This window comes from Micromys minutus, assembly GCF_963924665.1.
Source record: "Micromys minutus genome assembly, chromosome: 7".
NCBI lineage: Eukaryota > Metazoa > Chordata > Mammalia > Rodentia > Muridae > Micromys > Micromys minutus.
In genome coordinates, this window is record NC_137976.1 from 30,849,585 (window position 1) to 30,871,529 (window position 21,945).

Consider the following 21,945-nt stretch of genomic DNA (forward strand, 5'->3'; position numbering starts at 1 on the left):
CACCAATGTTAGGGGAAGGATGAAGAGAGTGGGGGGCATATGGCCCATGGAGGTACGGCAAGGCCTGAGGGCAAGGGAGATGCCTCTGAGGGGTCCATGTTGGGAATCCCTTCCCTGAGGGACCAGCCACACAACAGTATAGTACGGAATAGAGTTTATTCAGGTCATGGGAGAGTTAAGAGGGTGGTAGAGGCAGAGAGAGAGAGAGAAGTAGAGGAATAGAGGCCGGCCATGAGCACGTGGGAGAGAGGGAAGGGAAATGGGAGAGCAAGGCTGCAAGAGCACAAGGGCAGGAGAGGCCAAGAGAGAGAGGAGGGGTCAAGCAGCTCCTTTTATAGTGTCAGGTCACTGGGGCGGAGCATACCTGGCCACTGCTGGGTAATTGAGGGGTGGGGTATACCTGGCTGTTGCTAGGTAACTGAGAGGTGGGGTTTACAGAATCCCAACACCCACCCCTACCTTCCAGTTTGAAAATAAACTTGAAATGGGACATAGCAGGTTTCTTCAATGTGGGGTAATCTGAGTGGATCCATGGTTTACTGCTGCATATATTTTGTGTGACTATGTTCCTCTTAAAGGCTGAATGAGTAGCCAAGTGTGTTTTAAATGCCCTCTCCTCCTCTGGGGTTGCAACCTCACTGTTCCAGTGGTCTTTTTCTTTTTCATTCATCCCTTACTGAAGACTTACAGCATCAGGGCATTCCTTAGATACTACTACAGAAACATCCCAGCAACATGCTGCTGGATCCAGGCTCCATCTCCACTCTGGGTCTTCATGTTGACTAGTTTCTCCTCTACACACCCTGGGCATACCATTCCAGAGCAGCACGGATGGTCAGCCTTGCTCTCTGTGGCTGGACTTATTTGTTTTGTGGCTTTGTGAAATTAACTTCAAAATGCTGAGAAATTTTTGGCAGGAGAAATTAAGTTAAATCAGTAAGCAGACTTTGAAGTTCCTAAGTGGGGACACACATAGATCATGATTATCTACCTGTAAGTTAGTTATGCTTGTGACTATCTGTAAATTGAGGGAAGCTGATGCGGACAGAAGTCCACGGGATCTAAGGAACATTGCCTTCAAACACTACATGACTCAGCCCAATATAAAGATCTCCCCAGATTATACAGGAAAAACAAAACAAAACAAAACAAAAGAAAGGAAAAATGTGAGAAAATTGTCACCATGACCAGGGTATGATTATTGAGGGGGTTTGTTTTTGTCATGAGAATGGAGTGTGACTTGACTCTGGGAATTGCCACAGAAAATCAGGAAGAGAGAAAATAGAGCATGATCCAAAATGTAGGTGTTGCTTCCTGTGGAAACCCCTTTGATTTGAGAGAGATCTTTTTAAAAAATAATAATTAAGATGAAAAAGCAAAATTAATAAGTGATTTATTTTTGTTTACATTAAAGATACTTGTAGCTTGTTTAAGAGAGCTCAAATGGTAGCTAAAAGAGTACTTTATAAAGTAACACATTAAGTATGGAGCAATTATGTTTTTCATGGGGAATTTCAACACACATGTTTAGCATTAATTGATGCAATAAATTCCCTTTACCCGCCAAAGAGCAAAAATAGCATATTGCAGACATCGGGCTTGTAAGTAAGAAAGCAAGCTGCCTTCAAGTATCTTCCTTCTGTTATTGCAATGTCAATGCTTAACATAAAAAATGTTACTTATTGATTTGCTTAGGAAACGTGGTCTCATGTAGCCAAGGCTGGCTTTGAACTCTTGACCTTCTTTACAAGTGTAGAAGTGGGTCACCACCTCTGGCTTTAACTTAAAATCTCTAATGTGCTGTTTGTTGTACACTGTGTTCTTGAAGAGGGTCCAGTCACTGTCCCTGGCAAATGAGAAAGCCTTAGCAGATAGCTCTTTTCTCCACCCTTACATCTGGAAAATAACTCAGCATTTTTTCCTCAAATATGATTTTTAAAATTCATGTATAGGTTTGGGTAAAACTTCCAAATGAAAGGAAATGTAAACTCCACTTAAAAACACAGTCCTTCATGTGATTTTGTAAAATCTTTGCATTCTGTTATTAAGTAGTTAATATCATGTGAAATCAATACTTGAGCCTTTATAATACCACTGAAAAATATGTCCTTTTATAGGAAGACTTAAAATAAATTATTAAACAAAATGAATTAAAGACCTAAAAATTCCAAACTGAGTTTCAGCATTTTATTTCCTCTCAAAACAACAATCTTGATCAATTATGCAGCTGAACCTTGAGGTCACTAGGACCTGTAGAAACTATTTGTTTACCATTCTTAATTATCATTGGAGAAAAGTTAAATTAACCTCTTCATAATTTTGACATAAAACAATTCTGATGTTAATCAAATGTACCTCTTAGAAACCAAACTGAATGCTATTTTCCAAGTTACCCCAGGCTTGCTGATTTGCAAAACTGGTTTAGGTATTGATATCTTTTGAGTAGTGAGGTTATGACTTTTTAAAAGATAGATCTTAATGCAAAAGATGGCAGAGAAACCAGGCTGGGAAACTAATTTGCAATGGCTTCCATGTGGCTCATTTTACTAATCCTTAGGATAAGCAAAACACTACTCTGAGGAAAAGTCTGTTTGCCACAGAAGCTCTTTTCTCTCTCTCTCTCTCTCTCTCTCTCTCTCTCTCTCTCTCTCTCTCTCTCTCTCTCTCTCTCTCTCTCTCTCTCTGTGTGGTTTCCAATCATAGGGTTCTCTTACCAACCTGAACTGTTCTCACACTGTGACTAAAAAGTAAAGATGAGTGTCTATGTTACCGAAACAAGATGCTGTAAATTTTATTCTGGAAAACAAATTGCCAGTGAGATTAAAAATTAAAAGAATCATTGTTGTCATAGACTAATCTTGATCTTTCCCCTTTATTGACTGTAATAAAGAAAATATTCCTACAAATATGCCAAAGCAATTTAAAGTGGGCTTTGCTTTTTAAGACTGAAAAGAACTAAAATTATTACCCAAAGTATAACAACAAATTAAAATTCTGTCTCTTTATTAAATATGAAAATCCTATTAAGTTTAACTACTATGAAATACTAGAAATAAGTTTCTAAGCCTACTATTTTTTCTTCATTTACTTTCTCTGTCTGTGTTACCATAGATAAGACTCATTTATATTTGGTAACTCAAAGGGAAAACTCAAAGTTTTATTGTGTATTATCAACAGTTCTGGCAGACTACCCTTTTAATGTACCTGTTTTATAAAAAGTAAATTCTTCCATGGGTAATTATGTGTATTTCAGGTGACTGAGCTGGTAAAATTAATCTATAATTACAATAATAGTTTCCCTATATTTTCAGGTACTATTGTCCTCCTTAAATATTTGTACATTGTAAAATATAGCATTTTCTCATCTTTGGAAGTAATATTTAAAATTATTTTACAGGTAATAAGACTTTTATAAATCAGGAAAAAGCAAAAAAGTATAAAATTTCTAATATTTTAATTTTTTCTCAGCAAAAGATCACCTTTGAAAGTTATGAATATTGCTATATGACTGGGCTTGTATTTATTGTAGATTTATTATACTTAATATTAATAATGAAAAGTTTAGAGTCCTTGGAATGGAGAGATACCTCAGTGGTTGACAATGCCCAACTCTCTTGCAGAGGACCAAAGTTCTGTTCTTGCCTGGTGGCTCACATGCACAGGTTTGTAACCCTAGTTCCAGGGCATCTGATATCTGCTTTTAGAAGATTCCAGATCATGCACACATGTGGTGCACATATAATCATAGACAGACACACAATCACTTAAATAGAATAAATAAGTAAGTTACTAATAAAAGTCTCAAGTCATAAACTGAATTTCAAACTCGCAGTTTTAGAAGCTGTTAAGAGGAGTGAAGAAAAGTGAGATACACTGGATTTCGTACTATACACGAACTCATCTTTCATAGTTACAGTGTCTTGTTTGTGTTTCTTAACTGAGAGTATGCAGATAATGGTTGGCTTTAGACTAGATTTTGGAAATATTATAAGCCTTAACATGCACCATGCCAGTGTAAGTATTAGTTCTGGTGGGAAAGATGAGCCTGGAGTGATTTCCTAAGATAAAAATTAAGCAATGACATATATAATATGAAGCAGTGAAAATCCTGACACAAATCCTCAGAGGATGTATTACTCTTGCAAACTGGGCATCTAGAAAAGATAAATTATTTGCTGCATGTTATTTGACAGAGATGAGTATAACTAAACATTTCAGGTTCTATTGTACGTTTCTAAACTTTAATAATTAAAAAAAATCCTAATTAAAATAAAAGTGTCCACTTGAAAAAGCTGAATATTGAGAACAATCCCCAGCAAGCACAGATGTCAGGTGACCTTAAGTTCTGCATGCATGTGTTCATGTGACAATATTGGAAACACATGGGACCAACACAAAAGGACCATCCCAAACTAGAAGCTTCTGCAGGCCCTCTTCACAACATAATTACACTACCAAGAAAAACCACACTCAAATCCGTTTGAACTCTACCTTCTCTTTCATCAGTAAATTAAATGTTTTCTGACTGTCCCCAGCAGTCAGTTTGATATATTCCATAGACACGGTAATCCCCAAATTTGAAGAAAATGGCTGGAGTTTTGAAATAGATGGGTATTCTGTAGACTCTTATAAATATCCAAATGTTATATATATATATATATATATATATATATATATATATATATATATATATATATATATAAACTATAAACTTTATGTGTGTGTCTGTAGCTATTACTCAAATTTGTATCGCCTTTAGAAAAATCCATAACATATGACTTTTAAATACCTTCCCGAATATCAAGAAGCCAAAGCTGTACTTGCTTCTACTTTCCAGATATTTCAAATACTTTATTTATAATAAAATTAACTTTTCTTGCAAAAGAAATGTGTATGGAAATATCACAACATTCAGAAGTTTTTCCTAAATTGAAATGTAATTTCTTTCCTTGCTGCCATTTCTGTTCGTAACATTGAGATACCTTAAGTCCAACTTCCAAGAACATTATATTATCTCTAAAAAGTATTACATTAGAAGAGTTTCTATCCCAATCTTACAGCTGTCTGTCAAACTTTGACTCAACAGAACATCTATTTCACACTGGAAGGTTGATAAGCAAGATTTTGATTTTTTGATTGAAACACACCAAGGTAGCCTGATTTTATAAGATAAGGACAATATATTCATTTAGGTATTTTAAAATGTTATTTGCTTTAATTATTTTTATAACATGTTTGAATAATGTTTTTATTTTTTACATTCTAATCTATCAAAGTCCTTTTCGTAGTTTAAAGTAGATAAGTAGTTTTGTTTCTAGAAAGTTTCAAAAGGAAGTGTGCATTGAAAATATGGCATTTATGCTTAAGGATTGAAATTAGATTATTAGACATATTTCAGAAAATAGCCCTAAACTGGAAAATGTATCCAAATTAGTCAGACTTACAAAGAAGTTGCCAGTGTGCAGAAACAGAAAGCTAATGTTTTGAAATGGTTTGAACATTTGGGGTTGTTCGTTTACTGAAACTTCATTGACAAAAGATTCCAAAAGTTTATGGGAAAAGATTATTTGCTAGAACAGATTGCCCCAACTGAGTTGTTGATTGTTTTGTGGCTGTACATTAGCACTGCCAGTGCATATCCTTTAGAAAGTTTTGTTGATTAGAAGAGGAGAATGGGAAAGTCCTTTATACTTAAAAACAGTATCATTTACACCTGTCTAAGTGTCTGAGGCAAGTGCAGTTTGGCCATTTACCTCCTGAAATGATGTCATCAAGTAAGCAGGGTCCTGTGGTGAGACTGGATGTGTTTTCATTTAGAGGCATCCTCCGTGCCATTTGGAAAGATTTAGACAAGGCAAACAATCACAGGGCCTTTAACAATTAAGCTCTGTAGAGAAGTAAATCCAGAATTTTTCTTAAGAGAAAAATTCCCTAAGAACAATACATTTCTAGTATACTGCCTTGTCCAGAATTATGCACACAAATCCACAAAGGTAACATGTAATGAAAAGTAACTTAAGAAAAAAAGGAAACAAAAGTTAAGAATTGTTGGTTTTTTGAATAAACATTTTTTCCTAGAGATCCGAGAATTAGTTTAAACTAAATATTTATATCAAAACATATACATTAAGTTTAACACACGTTTCTGAAAAAATTTACATGCAAAAGATTAGATGTACAATAATTAAAATACTTTATAGCATCACTAACATATTTGCAGTTTTAGTTGAAATACAGTATCTCTAGTAAAACAGATGCTATGTTTAGAAAGTTATAAAATTACTACTAAGTATCTCAAAGAAGCATTTAAATTAAGAACATGTAAAAATAATAGATAAATTCAGGTTGAGGTATATCAAAGCAGACTTTTCCAAATTTCTTCTTAATGGACTATTGCAAGAATGTAGAAATAAGCTGGGGGGGGGGCAGCTAATCTATAGTTAACTTTTGCTCAAAATATATATCATGAATTTTTAATTTCATATTACATATGAGAGAGAGCTACACAGAAATTTACAACACCAAAAACAAAATGTGTTCCTTTCTGTGTCTTTTTTTTTTTCTTTTTGGTTTGGGCTACTTAACTATTTTAGAAGCAGATTATAGGGTCCTTCTGGTCTCTGTAACCTAAACCAAGTGTGTGCTCTTTATCATAGAAGAGAGTGATGAAAACGATGCAGATAAGTGTGCAAGAAATGTGGCCTGTGGATCCGAGGTGTTGATGTGCACAGAGAGAAAGTCATTATTCTTTAGATAAAGCAAAAGGGGATGAAAAGATGGTCTTGTCTCTGGTTGTCAAGATTTTGTAGGTATTTGTATTGGCTATAAAGGCTGCCTGTAAGTGAAGGCTTTACAAGAAAATGTGTACTATTCTAGAAATCTGAAGCCCTTTAACTATTATAGCTGGATGTCCACTTTGTAATGATTATTTGATAATTATAAATAATGCAATATTTTCATGCAATAAAACCCTTATGTCACCACAAAGTGTACTGATGCACTATTAGACAGTGGACAAGTTCTGCCTCAGGAAGAGAGTGTGTCATTTCATTTTTACAGTTTAAACACTGTACATAGCAGCACTTAGTATATCCAGTTTTGAATATTGGGTAAACTGCTGAGCTTTGGGAGTGGACAAGAAGCCATTATAAATCAGAAGTCAAATTTTCCTTGAAAAAAATTAATATGTTCATGGATTCTTAAGAATGGAAACTCCAGAGTTTTATGTCACATGATTGTAAACATCTACATATCTGACATTATCTATTTTAACTTTTGATTCTAATACTTGCATTTTTGAGCCTGGAAATGTAGCCCAGTGGTAGAATTCCTCCTTAGCTTGTGTGAGGCTTTGCATTCTAAAGTCTGTAAAAGAAGAAGAAGAAGAAGAAGAAGAAGAAGAAGAAGAAGAAGAAGAAGAAGAAGAAGAAGAAGAAGAAGAAGAAGAAGAAGAAGAAGAAGAAGAAGAAAAAGAAGAAGAAGAAGAAGAAGAAGAAGAAGAAGAAGAAGAAGAAGAAGAAGAAGAAGAAGAAGAAGATGATGATGATGATGATGATGATGATGATGAAGAATCTTTAAAAAAGGTCTTTTAATAGAAAATGTAATGCAATTCTATTAATAATAGAAGATAGGACCAACTTTTGTGATGTCATGAATGAACTTATTTATGGTGTTGAAGAACAAACCTTGGGGCCTTATAGAGCTGCCATGGAGATATCTCTCTGGCCAGGAATAAAATTTGGATTGAATCTCTTCTTTGTGACAGAGGACAGTAAAAAGAAAAAAAAATGGTGGCAACCAGAAGTCCCGAGTCAACTGTGCAGTGCAACAGCAGTGGGACAGTAAAATTAGAGGCAGTGGTGACAGAAGGGCTCTCCCTTTCCCACATTTTCTTATCATCAACTGGAATTCATTTACTCTGCACTAATTTCTGACTAATTTATTCAATTCCAACATGGGACATTCCATGAAATACTACACTTTCTTAGTTCTGCCTAGTCTCACATTAGAGAAAAACACTCATGTCCAAGTGAAGATGGCTTCCCTATTTTAGAAGTGTAACCCCTTGCCTAGCCAAACACCGGTATTTAAAAGGGGTAAAACTACACACAGAAAATATGTTAAAGCACAAAACAATGAACTGTTAGACTTAGGAGAGTGATTTCCAAATAAAACTTTATTGCCAAACCCCACTAAAATAGAATCTTAATATTAAGAAATGTTTCCAACTTAAAAATATCTTAGCTTAAAAGGTTATAATGGGCTAGATAGTTCATTGAGTGGAAAATATTATAATGTCATTAAAATAATGAGTTTCTGTATTACACACCAATGACATTTAGAAATCAGTTCATTAGAATTTGAAATATGCTAAGTAGTAACTTACATCTCTTGTAAGTTACTGGCATGAGACAGACATTAGAATTATGCAATTCATAATTAGGCTCACAAGAACCTAACAACTTTCAGGAACAATTTCCTAGATTTTTTGTTAAAGTCAATTGGGGTTTTTACCTTTTCTAGAAATAAAAACAATCCTTTTCTATTAACAACTTGGGTTTAGAGTTCACACTATAGTATTTAGATATTTAGACAATTGAGACAGTTAACTCCTCCCACTGGCATTTCAACAGTGGTGACACTGGAGAGGAAATTATAGGGTCTTCATATATTTTTGGGAGGAGAAGGCATCAATACCTAACCTAAAGCAATATGAGATTAAAACAATGTGTTTCATCTACAATTAAGTCAAGATGTGCTAGAATCTCACACTCAGGTTTACTTTCAAATCTCCCCAACTTTATTTACTTATCTCAAGAAGACTGTGTTCTGCACGCAGAGAATATTCACTATAAAAGGACACTCACATGTAACTAGAGATTTGTTATAGCATTACCAACTCCAATTAACTTTAAAGTGTTTATGATTCTTAGACTGTGTTGTTCTCATTCAGATACAAACAAGGGGTACCTTATAAACCTAAATTAAGAACCTTAAAAAAGATTTTTAATGTCAGTTTGTCTCCACCATTAGATCATATGTTGACAGTTGATTATAAGTACAATTCAGAAGGCAAAGTAGAACTGTTGTTCCATGTAGTAATTTTACAAGAACACTAGATGCATAGCTTGTTATAAACTCATGGTGGTTCAAAGTATATTTATATGATTGGATCAGTACAGTGATATTGTAAGATAATCCTGCTTGGCAAAATTAAAAGTCTAAGAGATAACAGCATCAAAATTGTGAGTGATAGGGCTATTTCCTTTACTGACCTTAAATGAAGCACACTAAAAATGAGCCTTATGTGTTATTATTATGCATTCTGGACTATTTCTTTATTGAGCAGAATCTAAATTCAAATGTGTTTTGTCTGATATTTTTCCTCCTCATTAACACCAGTAAGTGTTCTTGAGCCTTAGGTGCAAGAGTTATGTTGTAGGTGTATAAGCTGCGTATGGACTTCTTAACTCTGTGGTTTGAGTGGCTGTGGGTTTTCTAACAGTATCCATATTTTGAAGAGTTGTTTCTTTAATGAGGAGTGAAGACTATACCTATCTGTGTGTATGAGGACAAATATTAAGGATATTGTTATAAATTGTGCTGGTTTTATAAATGGTAGTAGATTCTCCAAAATCCACAACTTCATTAGCTCTGGATAGTTGGCTAGGGTTCCTGTACCAGACAATTTTTTTCTATTGTTGAGTAAAATTCTCCTGGAAAGCTGTTGATTACTACCAAGTTATGCACCACTACCACACCCTTAGGGTTATTGTGCTATGTTTCATCATTGGTTTTCATAGGTTCACAGCTGGGTAGGATTGTTGGTTGGTAGATTTTGCATATCTACATTTGCTACCATAGAAGACAGGCCTCAAGAGGAGGCTTTCATGCCAGGTCTAACTCAGGGGCATCTGAACCCTGTTTCTTAAGTATGGTATTTTATAGTTTCATTGCTGTGAAGAGATACCGTGACCAAGACAACTCTTGTAATGACAAATATTTAATTGGGGCTGGCTTACAGTTTCAGAGTTTTAGTTCATTATCATAATGGTGGGAAGCATGGCAGTGCAGACAGACATGGTGTTTGAGAGGACAAGAGTTCTACAACTTGATATAAAAGGGGCCAGGAGAAGGCTCTCCTTTCACACACAGAAGAAAACCTCAAAGCTTGCCCCTGCAGCGACACACTATTTCAACAAGACCACACCTAGTAGTGTCACTCCCTGTGAGCCAAGCATTCAAACAGTTGAGTCTTTGGGGCCCAGACTTATTTAAACACCACTTATGGAATCTTCAACAATAGGGATTTCTATCCACCTCTGAGGGGCAGCAAGCAGCAATAGCAATAGCCTATAATATTTTAGGAGTTTCTTGGACAACTCTGACCAACAGTCCAAAAGAGGGCTTCCCATATCTGCTATTGGAGGTTTTCCTTGGTGGTCTGTATCATATGGGGGCGGAGATACATTGACATCTCAGAGGGGGAAATTTCATTTAAATTTTATTTGCACATTTATACACCAGCTTACGTAATGTTGAAGACATTTTTAGGTAGACAACAGTAAATTATGACATTTTAGATGCACTTATTTTTAAGTATTATAATTTTCAAAACAAATGGATTTAATTTATAATTTTTTTCTTAAAGAAAATGAGATTACTCAATTTCAAGTTTTATAATTTTAGTCAAAATGGTTAAGTGTCTTAGAGCCATTTGATGTATTTATTGTCCATCAAGCCAAGCAGGAAATTTTAATTGACTTTGGATATTTAAGACTCTATCACATACATTTTACTTTTTATTATATTAAAATTTAATTTGGATTTTTATAAGAGTGCAGTAATGTTCTCAGATCTGCAACAACACGTAAGTGTGGTGTACAATCTGGGTATTATCACTCTCTTTGAGGTGGGAATACTTTAGATTTTTAAAATGAAATTCTCATTTTATTGATTGCTTACTCCAGTTCACATTAATAATAGATGTTAGTTTATGTAATCTTCCTTTACACCTTCCATTAGTCTGCCATACGGTTGTTTTCTAATGTAGAAGAAGGAGTTAAAACTATACGCTCCATTATTTAACAGGTCAGACTGACAACAGGAATATATCATATCAACAAAATGAGAATTTCTTGGTGAATATATTCAAAAACATTGTTTAATACTAACCTTTAACCTAGCACAAAGTAAAAAGTTGGTGTTGACAAAAATAATTTTATTTATTCTTTAAGCAAGTACTGTATGCTACCTTTTACTATATAAGTATAGTTTAGTAGTCAGAGTGCATAACAAAGGCTAAGAGAATATCTCTTTGCTTTATCAATAATCAAGATTTTATAAGTGGTAGCCTACAACACTGCCTTCTTTGGCTTGGCTTTCTCCTCAGTTGTACAGCTAACTACTTTGTTTATTTTATGTACTAATGATTTAAACACTATGAACATAAATGTTTGATAGTCTTATGTGCCAGTAAGAAGATGAGATGTAGAACAAGGAATATTAATTATATAAAACATGTTTGAGACAACTCCTAAGGGAATCCTATGGTAATTCAATTTAAAGATCTTTATAGTTCCTTTATGTTAGAATTAATGTCTTACTGATTTTTCATTTTCATTATTTCCCTTGTATGAGTATCACCCTGTCAGAATGTATAACTCTGTCATAGTTAATTTGTTGTGCATGTACAAATTTAAAAGAGTATCACAACCTTTGATCCAGTAACATTCTCTCCAGCTCTTTGTGGCTTTCTTTTTGTACTTATTGGGTATTTATAATGAAAAAGAAGATCCCTGTTTATGAGACAGCAATATTCAAAGCAGACATTGTTAAAAGAAGCAAATAGAAATAACTCATTGTATTTATGTTCTTTGTGTACTTTTTTTCTCTTGCAGTTAATCTACTAGATTCAAAAACGATTCAAGGAGAGCTGGGCTGGATCTCCTACCCATCCCACGGGGTGAGTTCAATAGACCTCTGAGATGAAGGTGACAATGTCTTTTGCCTCTCCAAGAGATAGTGAGGAATGGCCAATGTATTTTCTGAGAAAAGTTCTGGAATTATGACGAAAGGTTGTATTGATGTCTGTGTTGGTTCATGTACAAGTTCAATTTAATGTTGCTGTCCTGTGCAGCGTCTGAAAATTGCAAAGTTCTTTACTCCCAAAACCTTAGTCACTGCCCTGGGATGCTTAAATACTTCAATTGTAATTGACATTTTATAGTCAATCTAAAGTTGATAGGATCAAGATAAATAACTTTTGAGCTTTTTTCATAAATTTTAGAATTTACCAATTTAGGTGCAGTCTACTAAGCTATATGGCACTTTGGTGCCTCACATTTTTATAACAAACCTTTTATTTATGAAAATTATACTTTATTTATTTATTTATTTATTTATTTATTTATTTATTTATTTGGAAAAAACAGGATCATACATTTAGAAAACTCTCATGAGTCTTAAAACTGTAATAATCATTAAAGCATACTTTATTTTGAGCCTAGCTTAAATGAAATGCAAAAAATATTAAATGTTTCTCACAGGAACAATTTCATGTGTTCTTTTTCTTTCTGTGGTTGTATTATTTTCAAAGAGATTTTAATTACTATAATTTTCCATTGGTGTCCTTCTTTAAATTTGGGTTGCTAAATGTACTGACTTACTCCGTCAGAACTATCAACCGTTCATTCACTAAGGAATGTTTTCTGTCAAGGGTACTCCATCCATCTGGCATCCTAGTCTCTGCCTTGCTTTCTGGAGCACCTTGAGGTTGACTAAATGCCAAAACCCATCAGCAGGGTTTCCATGTTGCTTTGGAACAGAGAGAATAAAATAAACCAGGATTTGGCTACCCCATAGGTGTAAAAGAAATAAATAATTGGGATAAAACACAGATTGTCAGAAAAATATGTCTCAACTCAGGTCTGAGCTGAAAAACTTATATATTACTACTTAGCTAAACAATAGACATAAATAGGTTTTATATCTTTAAGCTTTTATATCTTTTTGTATTTTTTTCTTTTATCTCATTTTCAGGATTCTATTGATAATATATTATGGATTCCATGCTGACTCGTATATGTACATATGCTATCTTTCAATCACAGGAAATTAATTTGTGTGTCAAACCAACACTTTATCATACAGTTTCCTTTTATAAAACCATAATAATAACAATTTCTCACATATTCAGAATTAGGTTAAATGTTTTATTTTATTCTTTGCACAATTTAGGAATTTCCCATTATTAATCCCGATGACTTTATGATAAAATATATTGTGTGTTTATATTCAGACATAGGTTGGGCATTGAGGGTAGAGTGAATAAAAACTTTCCAGTCAAGATGTAGTACATATTTTAGTCAATGTTGTCAGCAAATGAGGGTTAATGAAGATGGAGGGTGTCAGCGTTGCCTCAGACTTCCTGCATCAGAAGCTGCATCTCTACACGCTTTATCTTCATCTGACAGGCAAGCACAAACAGGCGCTCTTCCACTGGCCCATCTGTCTTCCTGTTTCCCTCAGTGTATGGGTTCCAGTTTTTTTTTTAATCTCTGTGTGGGAGAAAACATGTTCTCTCAGCCATTTTCTTTCTTTCCATTGTTTCCCTCTGCTGATCTTGTAGATATGAGCTCACATCTTCAGAGGTTTCATGGCAGCCAAAACGACTTGGAGTTTATCACATATTTTTCAGGCAAAAAGAAAAAATGTTGCTGTTTTTTTTAATGTAGTGTGTGTGTGTGTGTGTGTGTGTGTGTGTGTGTGTGTGTTTATGCCAGAGTTGAATGTCAAGTGTCTTACTGCACTCTGCTCCATGTTATTTTTGAGGCAGGGTCTCTCACTCCACCTGAAGCTCAGTTTTAGCCATTTTCTGTTCTTCTCCTATTGTTTTGTGAGAAAGTCCCACTATGAATCCTGCACCAGTCGGCAATGCACTGTCTAGCCCAGTTTGATCTTTAGCTCCCAATCTTCTTGCTTCATTTTGCAGAGTAGACATGACTGGTATTTGGCACTATGCCTGGATCGATTCTTTTGTGTTCCTTAATCTTTTCACTTCTTCAGTACAATAAAGACAAAATCGTTTTGTGTGTGTCTGCTTAAGAATTTTTTTTCAAAAAATTATTGAAAAACTTTCTATAGAATATAGCATTTAATAATGGAACTGTAATAATGCGGAATGTCTTACTTTAACTAAGTAACTCCTCTAAAAGCGGTGAATCTCATTTTAATGCTTAGATTTAATAAAAAAAAAAGAGTTTAACTTTCAGAGAAAGACAGTAAGATTGAGCTACCTTATATAAGGAATCATTGCAACTCATTCTTTATTAACTTAAAGCAATGGATGAAGAGATGAGGAAGAGAGGCAAATTTGGTTTTCACTCATGGGATCATTTGGCAATATTTACAGATGCTGTCATGTTGGAAGTAAGGGGCAGCTGTACTGGCATGGGTGGAAAAAGCCAGGAGTCCTGTTGAACATGCTAGTCCACATAATAAAGAATGGCAGCTACAAAGTTGGGATGTTCATGCTTAGGGGATCAGCAGTGATATGCTCTTCAGATCTATGTGTGGTGACTAAAGAGATAAGAGAGCGCACCAGCTGTTCCCTACATTCAACTGCACTACAGTCACAAATGCCAACTGTTCTGAAATGTAAAATGTTAAAAACAAATACCTCATTTTAAGCTTGAAATTACTTTTTCTGTAGTATGTGCGCATCATCAGAGCTCTCTAAAGTTGGTTTAAAATTTTCCGGGAGAGCATCCATATGTTAGTTCATTACTTTATGCATTTTATTTCTGTATCTTGCCTTTTATTCCACCAAAGATGTAGTCATAATAAAGTTTTGACATTCACTTCTATCAATAAAAAATGTTGTTTGAAACAGAGAAGATTGGGGCTTGATAAAAGGCTCAAGTGTTTAAGAATGCATATTTTTCTTTTGGTGGATCCAAATTAGAGTCACAGAACCTAAACCAGAAGCATGCAATTGCCTGTGACTCCAGCTCGAGGGGATCATGCCTCTACCTCTGGCCACACATTCATACACACACACACACACACACACACACACACACACACACACACCATAAAAAACAAAATAAATCTTTAAAAAACTCCCCAAATAAATGTTATGTATATTATTAGGTTTGAAATATTCCTTTCAAATAACTATATAGGAACATTCTGAAGCATACTCTCTATAAAATTTATTAAGAATATAATGTTTAATTTTGGAACTATATACAAGGTTATAAATTATAATTCACCTTCCAGTTAAATGTTTTGCTTGATATGTTGCCTGACAGTGTATCTATTTAGTTTTATAAGCTAGATAAAAGCAATTACCTTTCCGAGACCTTTAGTCCATGAACTATAATATTTGAATTTCAAGTTGAATCATAGCTAGAACCTTCAAAAAGTAATTCTATAGTTTTATAAGTATTTCAATTACAAAGATCTTAACACCTATATCTGAATATATTTACACACCCATATAAATAAATAAATATATATATATGTGTGTGTGTGTGTGTGTGTGTGTGTGTGTGTGTGTGTGTGTGTGTATTTTACAACCTCCAAAATTTTCACTCTATGAGGGAATCCATAGTTAAAGTGAATCAAGCAAAACTCAGTCTACTCCACAAACTTGATTAGTTTCCATATCAAAATGGAGGAAAAATTTAAGGCAAGTGAAGCCACAATGTTTTCTCTTAGCATTGACTTTCTGTAGGAAAATCATGACCTGTGCCTGACAGCAACTCTTCTGTGCAGAAAATGTGCATTGCCAGGGTCTAGGCAGATACCAATAGCATACTCTGGAAATAAGTGAGGTATGTCCCACTGCAATGAAGTTATCAATGCTGCTAACTACAGAATTCAGATTTTCTTAGATTTTTTAAAATCAGTGACTTAATGATAGTGTCAATCCACTTAAATAAATAACATTTTGGCAAACAGATCTGCCTGTTGACCACCTGATAGCTATCCCTAAGTTCTTCTGCCCTGTAGAATATAGTTGTCATGGAGGTTTCACATTCTCTGGTGCTATTAGAAACTGGCTACTCCAAAGGTTCATGACAACCTATCTGAGAGCTATTCATGGAAATTATAGTCATCTTGATGGAGGCTGACTTTAGGAGGAAGATTTAAGCTTAATGGCACTGGAACAACTCTGTTTACTCTCCGTGTAAAGCCTGAAGGCCAAGGAAAAGCTTTAGAGTCAAAAGAGAAACACAGAAGCAACTTGGAAACTAACATCCTTGACCCACTGGATTTCAAGGAGATACCTTTATGTAAGCTGTTTTCTTAGTATTTCTCCTACTTCCGAATCAAACAGCAGAAATACTATATCTTTCATCAACTACTCTGATCTCCATAATCCTTGTAGCATCTCAGCTTATTGTATCTTCCTTAGTAACAATAAGTTCTTTATTTAAAAGATATTTAAAGATACATTTAGTCAAACAGTTTAGGCCTATGCATTGCAAGACAATTGGAAACCAAACTAGATAGAGTTGACCTTCTATTGCAGTTGCTAATGGTTATTCTCTAGTGATTAAAAAAGTCAGAATGCTGGAAGTAAATTCCTTTTATCAAAAGAAATGGACATGTTTGAGAGAGAGAGAGAGATAGAGAGAGAGAGAGAGAGAGAGAGAGAGAGAGAGAGAGAGAGAGAGAGAGAGAAGCAGAGACAGAGAGACAGAGAGAGAGACAACAAAAAATGAAAAGCAAGTATGTATAAAAGAAACAATAGTTCTCCTGCTTCCAAGGCAGGGGTATTAGGGGCTTTTTTATTTTTAGTATCTGAGAATTTGTGAATTCACAGTAACTAAAAGTCTCTTGGTTTTCTCACTTTCACATTGTGTATGAGATTTGAAAGGCAGAAAAACATTTTGACAACGAAGTGTCAGTAGCAACCACCTGGGAGTTGCCTTTGTGAATTATAGTTCGAGTGGATCCAGGATAATCATATTTGTGGCACACATGATATGGGATGCCGTTGGTCACTTGGAAGACTTCTTTGCTCTCACGCTTTAGATCTGTCCCTTTCACCTCATATGCTGATCCAATTAAAGCCATAGCAGAGTTTCATAGCACAAAAAGCCTCCCCTGAAACAAAAGGCACCGTGAAATAAGGGAGGCTAAGGACTCTGTTAGTGATGATCAAAGCTGCACTCTAGAAACATTTAATCTTTGAAAGTTAAAATGCCCTAATTTTTATTGCTTTAAGGATAAAATAACTTCTTCACTGTATTGCTAAAACTGCACATTTCTACATTAATCATCCTCTCTGTGTCAAATCCATTTACATCTAGGAGGACCAGATTAGAATTTTTAAAGCATAACTTGTCTTAACATGTAATAGTTTAGTGAGTTTTTTTCTACACTGATAGGTAGAATTATAAAAATAACCTGTAACTGATTTGTATGGCTTTTATTTAACCTCACTTAAAAATAATTTGTCCTTTAAGATTTTTACCTTCTACTCATTAATAATAATGTTAAAAAAACTCAAATGAGTTCAAATCATTTCCCAATCTACTTTTAACATTTAAATATTTTGTAAACGCATTGTGATTGTTCCATAAAGTTTTAATTCACTTAAAAAATTATATCAGGGACAGATTTTTGCTTTATAATGTACTCCTATTGATAATTTTGAGAAATTTTAATTTTTCTTTAACAGAAGTAACTGTTTTCACTTCAACCTTTGTCACCATGGATAAAATCCAATGCTTATGTTATGATTACAGAGACAAGAACTTCATCACAAACACACACACACTTATACCACATAGACTCTCTCTCTCTCTCTCTCTCTCTCTCTCTCTCTCTCTCTCTCTCTCTCTCTCCCCTATAATGAGTTAAAAACATATAAGAGTCAACAAGAAGTAATATACTAGACCTTATTAAAATGCCACATGTTTCATAGTAATTAAGTTTTATGCTGTAATTTAGTATGTTTTTCATTTTTTTCTGTCTGATTATTTTATGAGTGCTTTGCCTGTGTTTCTGTGCACTGTATATCTGCAGAGCCTGCAGTGCCAGAAGAAGGCATGGGATCCTGGAGAGCTGGAGTTCAACATGGTTTTGTGCTTTCACCTGGGTGCTGGGCATAAAACCCCAGGAGTTCTGCAAGAGCAGTCCGTGGTTTTATCTGCTGTCGTTTTTTCCTAGCTTCTTACGTTCCCCCATAATCTTGTATTTAAAGTTTTTTTTTATACAATATATTCTGATTATAATTTCTCCTTCTGCAACTCTTTCTAAACCCTGTCCTTGCACCCAAATCCTACCTTTCCTGACCTCTCTACCATTAGAATACAAAAAGGTACCTACAAATATAATAACACAATAGAATAAGATAATCTTACATTTATTTGCAGCCCGCAATGGCCAGCAATGCACGCGTGGCCTCGCCAGACATAGAGCCTTAAGAAGTTAGGGTTGGGATGGAGCAGCTGGATTTGGATTTTGCTTTTAACACAATTCTGCTGTTGCCCAGGTTTTGGAATCCCAGTGCTGGAAGATTATTATTCACCATGATTAGGTCCACCCACACTCTCTATTCAGCTTTCCATGAGGCTTTTAATATGAGTTTTAGTTGACCAAAAATTTAATTTCCAAATAAATTTAACATAATACACAATTCATGATTTATTTACATATTAATCTCTCTCTTTATATGCATACACTATACCTAATGATAAACAATATATTACCAACAGTTGTATACTATGTAACATATTATATTTATGAATATATGGTTATATGCTGGGTGGTGTTGGAGTTTGACTTAAATTCTAGTACTTTGGAAGCAGAAGCAGACTAATTTCTGAGTTCCAGGCCAGATTCCTCTACAGAGCAAGTTCCAGGACAGCCAGAGTTATACAGAAAACCCTGACTCAAAAAAGAAAAGAAAACACAAACTAAAAACTAAAAACAAACAAAAAACCATCTATTATATTTTCCCTGCAGCCTGCATCTTCTCGTCTCTTAGTAGTGGCTTCCTGGTGTAGCCATTGATACTGTTGGAAAAAAGCCACACTGACATTCATTTGCAGTTTATTCTTAAAACAGGATGAAAAAAAAACATTGTGATATTCTCATAAGGTAGGGAAAGTTATTCTTACAGCAACTTACAGGTTATTACAGTCTGTCTCAGTTTATTAGATGATATTTGTTTCTAGTGACCCTAGAAAAGGTCTGTCATCTTTCTTAGTTTTCAAATATGCATCCTCTGTTCTACATCTTTATTATAAAGCTTACTGTCAGGTAGTCCTTAATTAGCTCCTCCTGCAGGAGATGCTCATGTCACCAGCAGTTCTCAAGTAGGTCCTCTGGCAGGAGATGCTTTTGTAGCTGCACAGGCCCCCAGTGTTTACACAGAGGCAGCCCCGCCATTTCTGCTACAGACAAGCATTCTCAAGTTCTGCCCAAATCCTCAAGACTGTCTCCACTTTTTTGCCAATTACACAGATTTAATTATTTCTGCCCCCTGTGTATTTACATAAAATATATTAAATATAATATTCCTGGAGAGTTTAGAGGAACCAAAAACCAGAGCCCAAGACAGTGGTACTAGGGGACTCGACCATGCCCATACTTCCAAAGGACTGCATTTAAGACCAATTTCTTCCCAAGTTTCTATTTGTTATCTCAATAAAACAGACAGCCACAAACAACATGGACTTATTCAGAGTCAAATGTATTAACCTTCGACATCTTGTGGGCATCATGAATTAATTGTCTTGGAAAACATTCCTCATTCACAGCTTCCTGTGTTGTGTTATTGTCTGATCCCTGGTATGTTGTTTGGTGATTCCTTACAGCAAAATGGGCATTAAACCCATAAAAAATGCACAAGTCTCCTGAGCTAAGCCTATAAGGAAGATATCTGCACAAGCTCGTTCTGCATTCTTCTGCTTGTATTTCTCTTCCTTACAATTTGTAAACTAGAGATGAAGCTTTGAATTGGTGGCAAAGATACTTACCTCAATCTCCAAGAATTAGAAATTGATTTAGCTTAGTTCAAGTAGAAATACCAATCAATTTAAGTATGTTCGCTAAATTGCCAAAAAGAAATTGTATATATTTTAATTCTTATAAACTACTAATCTTAGGTATATATTATTTAAAAATTTATGTCCTTTTATTGACTACAATTAAAATAAGATTAGAACAATTTATGCATCTGCTGTTGCTCTGATATGAGGCAGGTACTATCTGAGACATTAGGATACCAGTAACAGCAGGATTTCTACTGTGTCATATACTGTTCCTAGCATTTTCAACATTTCTACTGTTTAATTTCATAGAAAATACCATACAATTTTGTTCTTATTTTGAAGAAGAAAAAGGGGAAGCATTCCGAATATAATGACTCAAAGATTATACATACATAGTGGGTAAAATGGCCCAAAATTGCAAATCAGCAATCTGATTCCTCCATCATACACATTGTCCTAGCTCCACACTAATTTTAGGGAGGCCCGTAACCTATTTCTTGGAAACATTAGGCCTGGCGGAAGAAACCACTAGGTACGGCAGTAACTGCAGTGTAATGCAGCAATTCACTCAGCTATAGTACGGGTTCAGTACTATTACATGGATAGGGTTGTCAATTCTGTGTGATTGGAGCCAAGGAAAATTGTATTCAGCAGTTATGAGACTGTAGAAGAAGGAGGATTTAACAGGTACACACGAAATGCATCAGCGCAGTAATACTGCACATTGACAGACACAGCCCAGGTCATTCAAATATGGAGAACAATTCTGGCAGAAAAAGGTAGACAGGTAGGGAAAACAGAGAGAGGAAAAAAAGAAGGGGAGGGGGATAAGGAGAGGAAGGGAGGGGGAAGGAAGGAAAGAAGGGAGCTTTTAGGTCAAATCAATCAGAGACTTGGGTAACAAAGATAGGTTTGAGCTGTTTAGTGCTCAGGACTCTGCAATAGTTTCCTTGATGTTGTGGATAATAGACAATGAAAGGAACTTGTTTTGCTCACCTTAATGAACAGTTTCTCAAACTGCAGTGTGTCCGAAGTGTGGCATGTCAGGTCTGTATGTGCCATGCATTGGTAGTGATACTTGTCTTTCAAACATATTTGGGTTTGAAAACCCAAGATCAATATTAAGAGAACTGATCCTGAAATTCAATCTGAAAAGTTGGGTTTAGGAAATGCAAAGGGCACAAGTTAAATAACCTTAAACATATAATATACAGTCACAATACCACAGATGGACAGAAAGTTAGAGAATAGTGTTTGACATACTCTTAGTTGTCGGTGTCCATGTATGCGCGCACACACACACACACACACACACACACACACACACACACACACACACACACAAACATACATACACACATCTATTCACAAATATATACATACTGTATCTGTAACACATAACACTAAGAGGTAACAACTTAATGTTATTTCAATGTTTGGAATTAGGCATTGTTAATATAGTATGGATTTTTTTGACATGTATTGGTTGTGAATTTCACACCAGGCACCCTAATCCCACTTATCCCCGTGTTCCTTCCTACTTGTCCTCTTCCCTTGCCACCTCATATCCAAAAGACAAAAGTAATTTAATTGTGGAAGCTGTAGTCTCATAGAAAAACCTTTTGTTTACACTCCTTTCTCTGCAAATGTTCTTTGCAATGAGTCATTGGTTTGGTTAGGGGCCTCTGGTTTCTGCTGCAGTATCAATACTGATCTTCACCAGGACCCTTCCAAGATATCCTTGTGTTGGACTGTGTCATGGAGTTTCTGCAGTTTTTGTGTCTGAGGACCTGCACCCACATGTAATCTTGCAGTTCATAGACAGGGCAGATGTTGAGGTGGGCTAACTCAGAGCCCTGAACATGGGCCTGAGGGGTAGCTGAGCTGGTGAGCCCATTAGCTCTCCCATACCCCCAGGGTGAGCTCTCCA

General features: G+C 35.2%; 1 protein-coding gene across 2 annotated transcripts in view; it reads left to right on the plus strand.

Annotated features, from left to right (window-relative positions):
• EPHA3 (EPH receptor A3) overlaps positions 1 to 21,945 on the plus strand; it is a gene marked incomplete at both ends in the record, with an annotated part of 288,133 nt that overhangs the window by 7,520 nt on the left and 258,668 nt on the right. For both annotated transcript variants that reach the window (XM_080919002.1, XM_080919003.1), the window contains one exon: positions 11,901 to 11,965. In XM_080919002.1, coding sequence (XP_080775128.1) covers positions 11,901 to 11,965 — 65 coding nt within the window. The remainder of the gene's footprint in view (positions 1 to 11,900; positions 11,966 to 21,945) is intronic.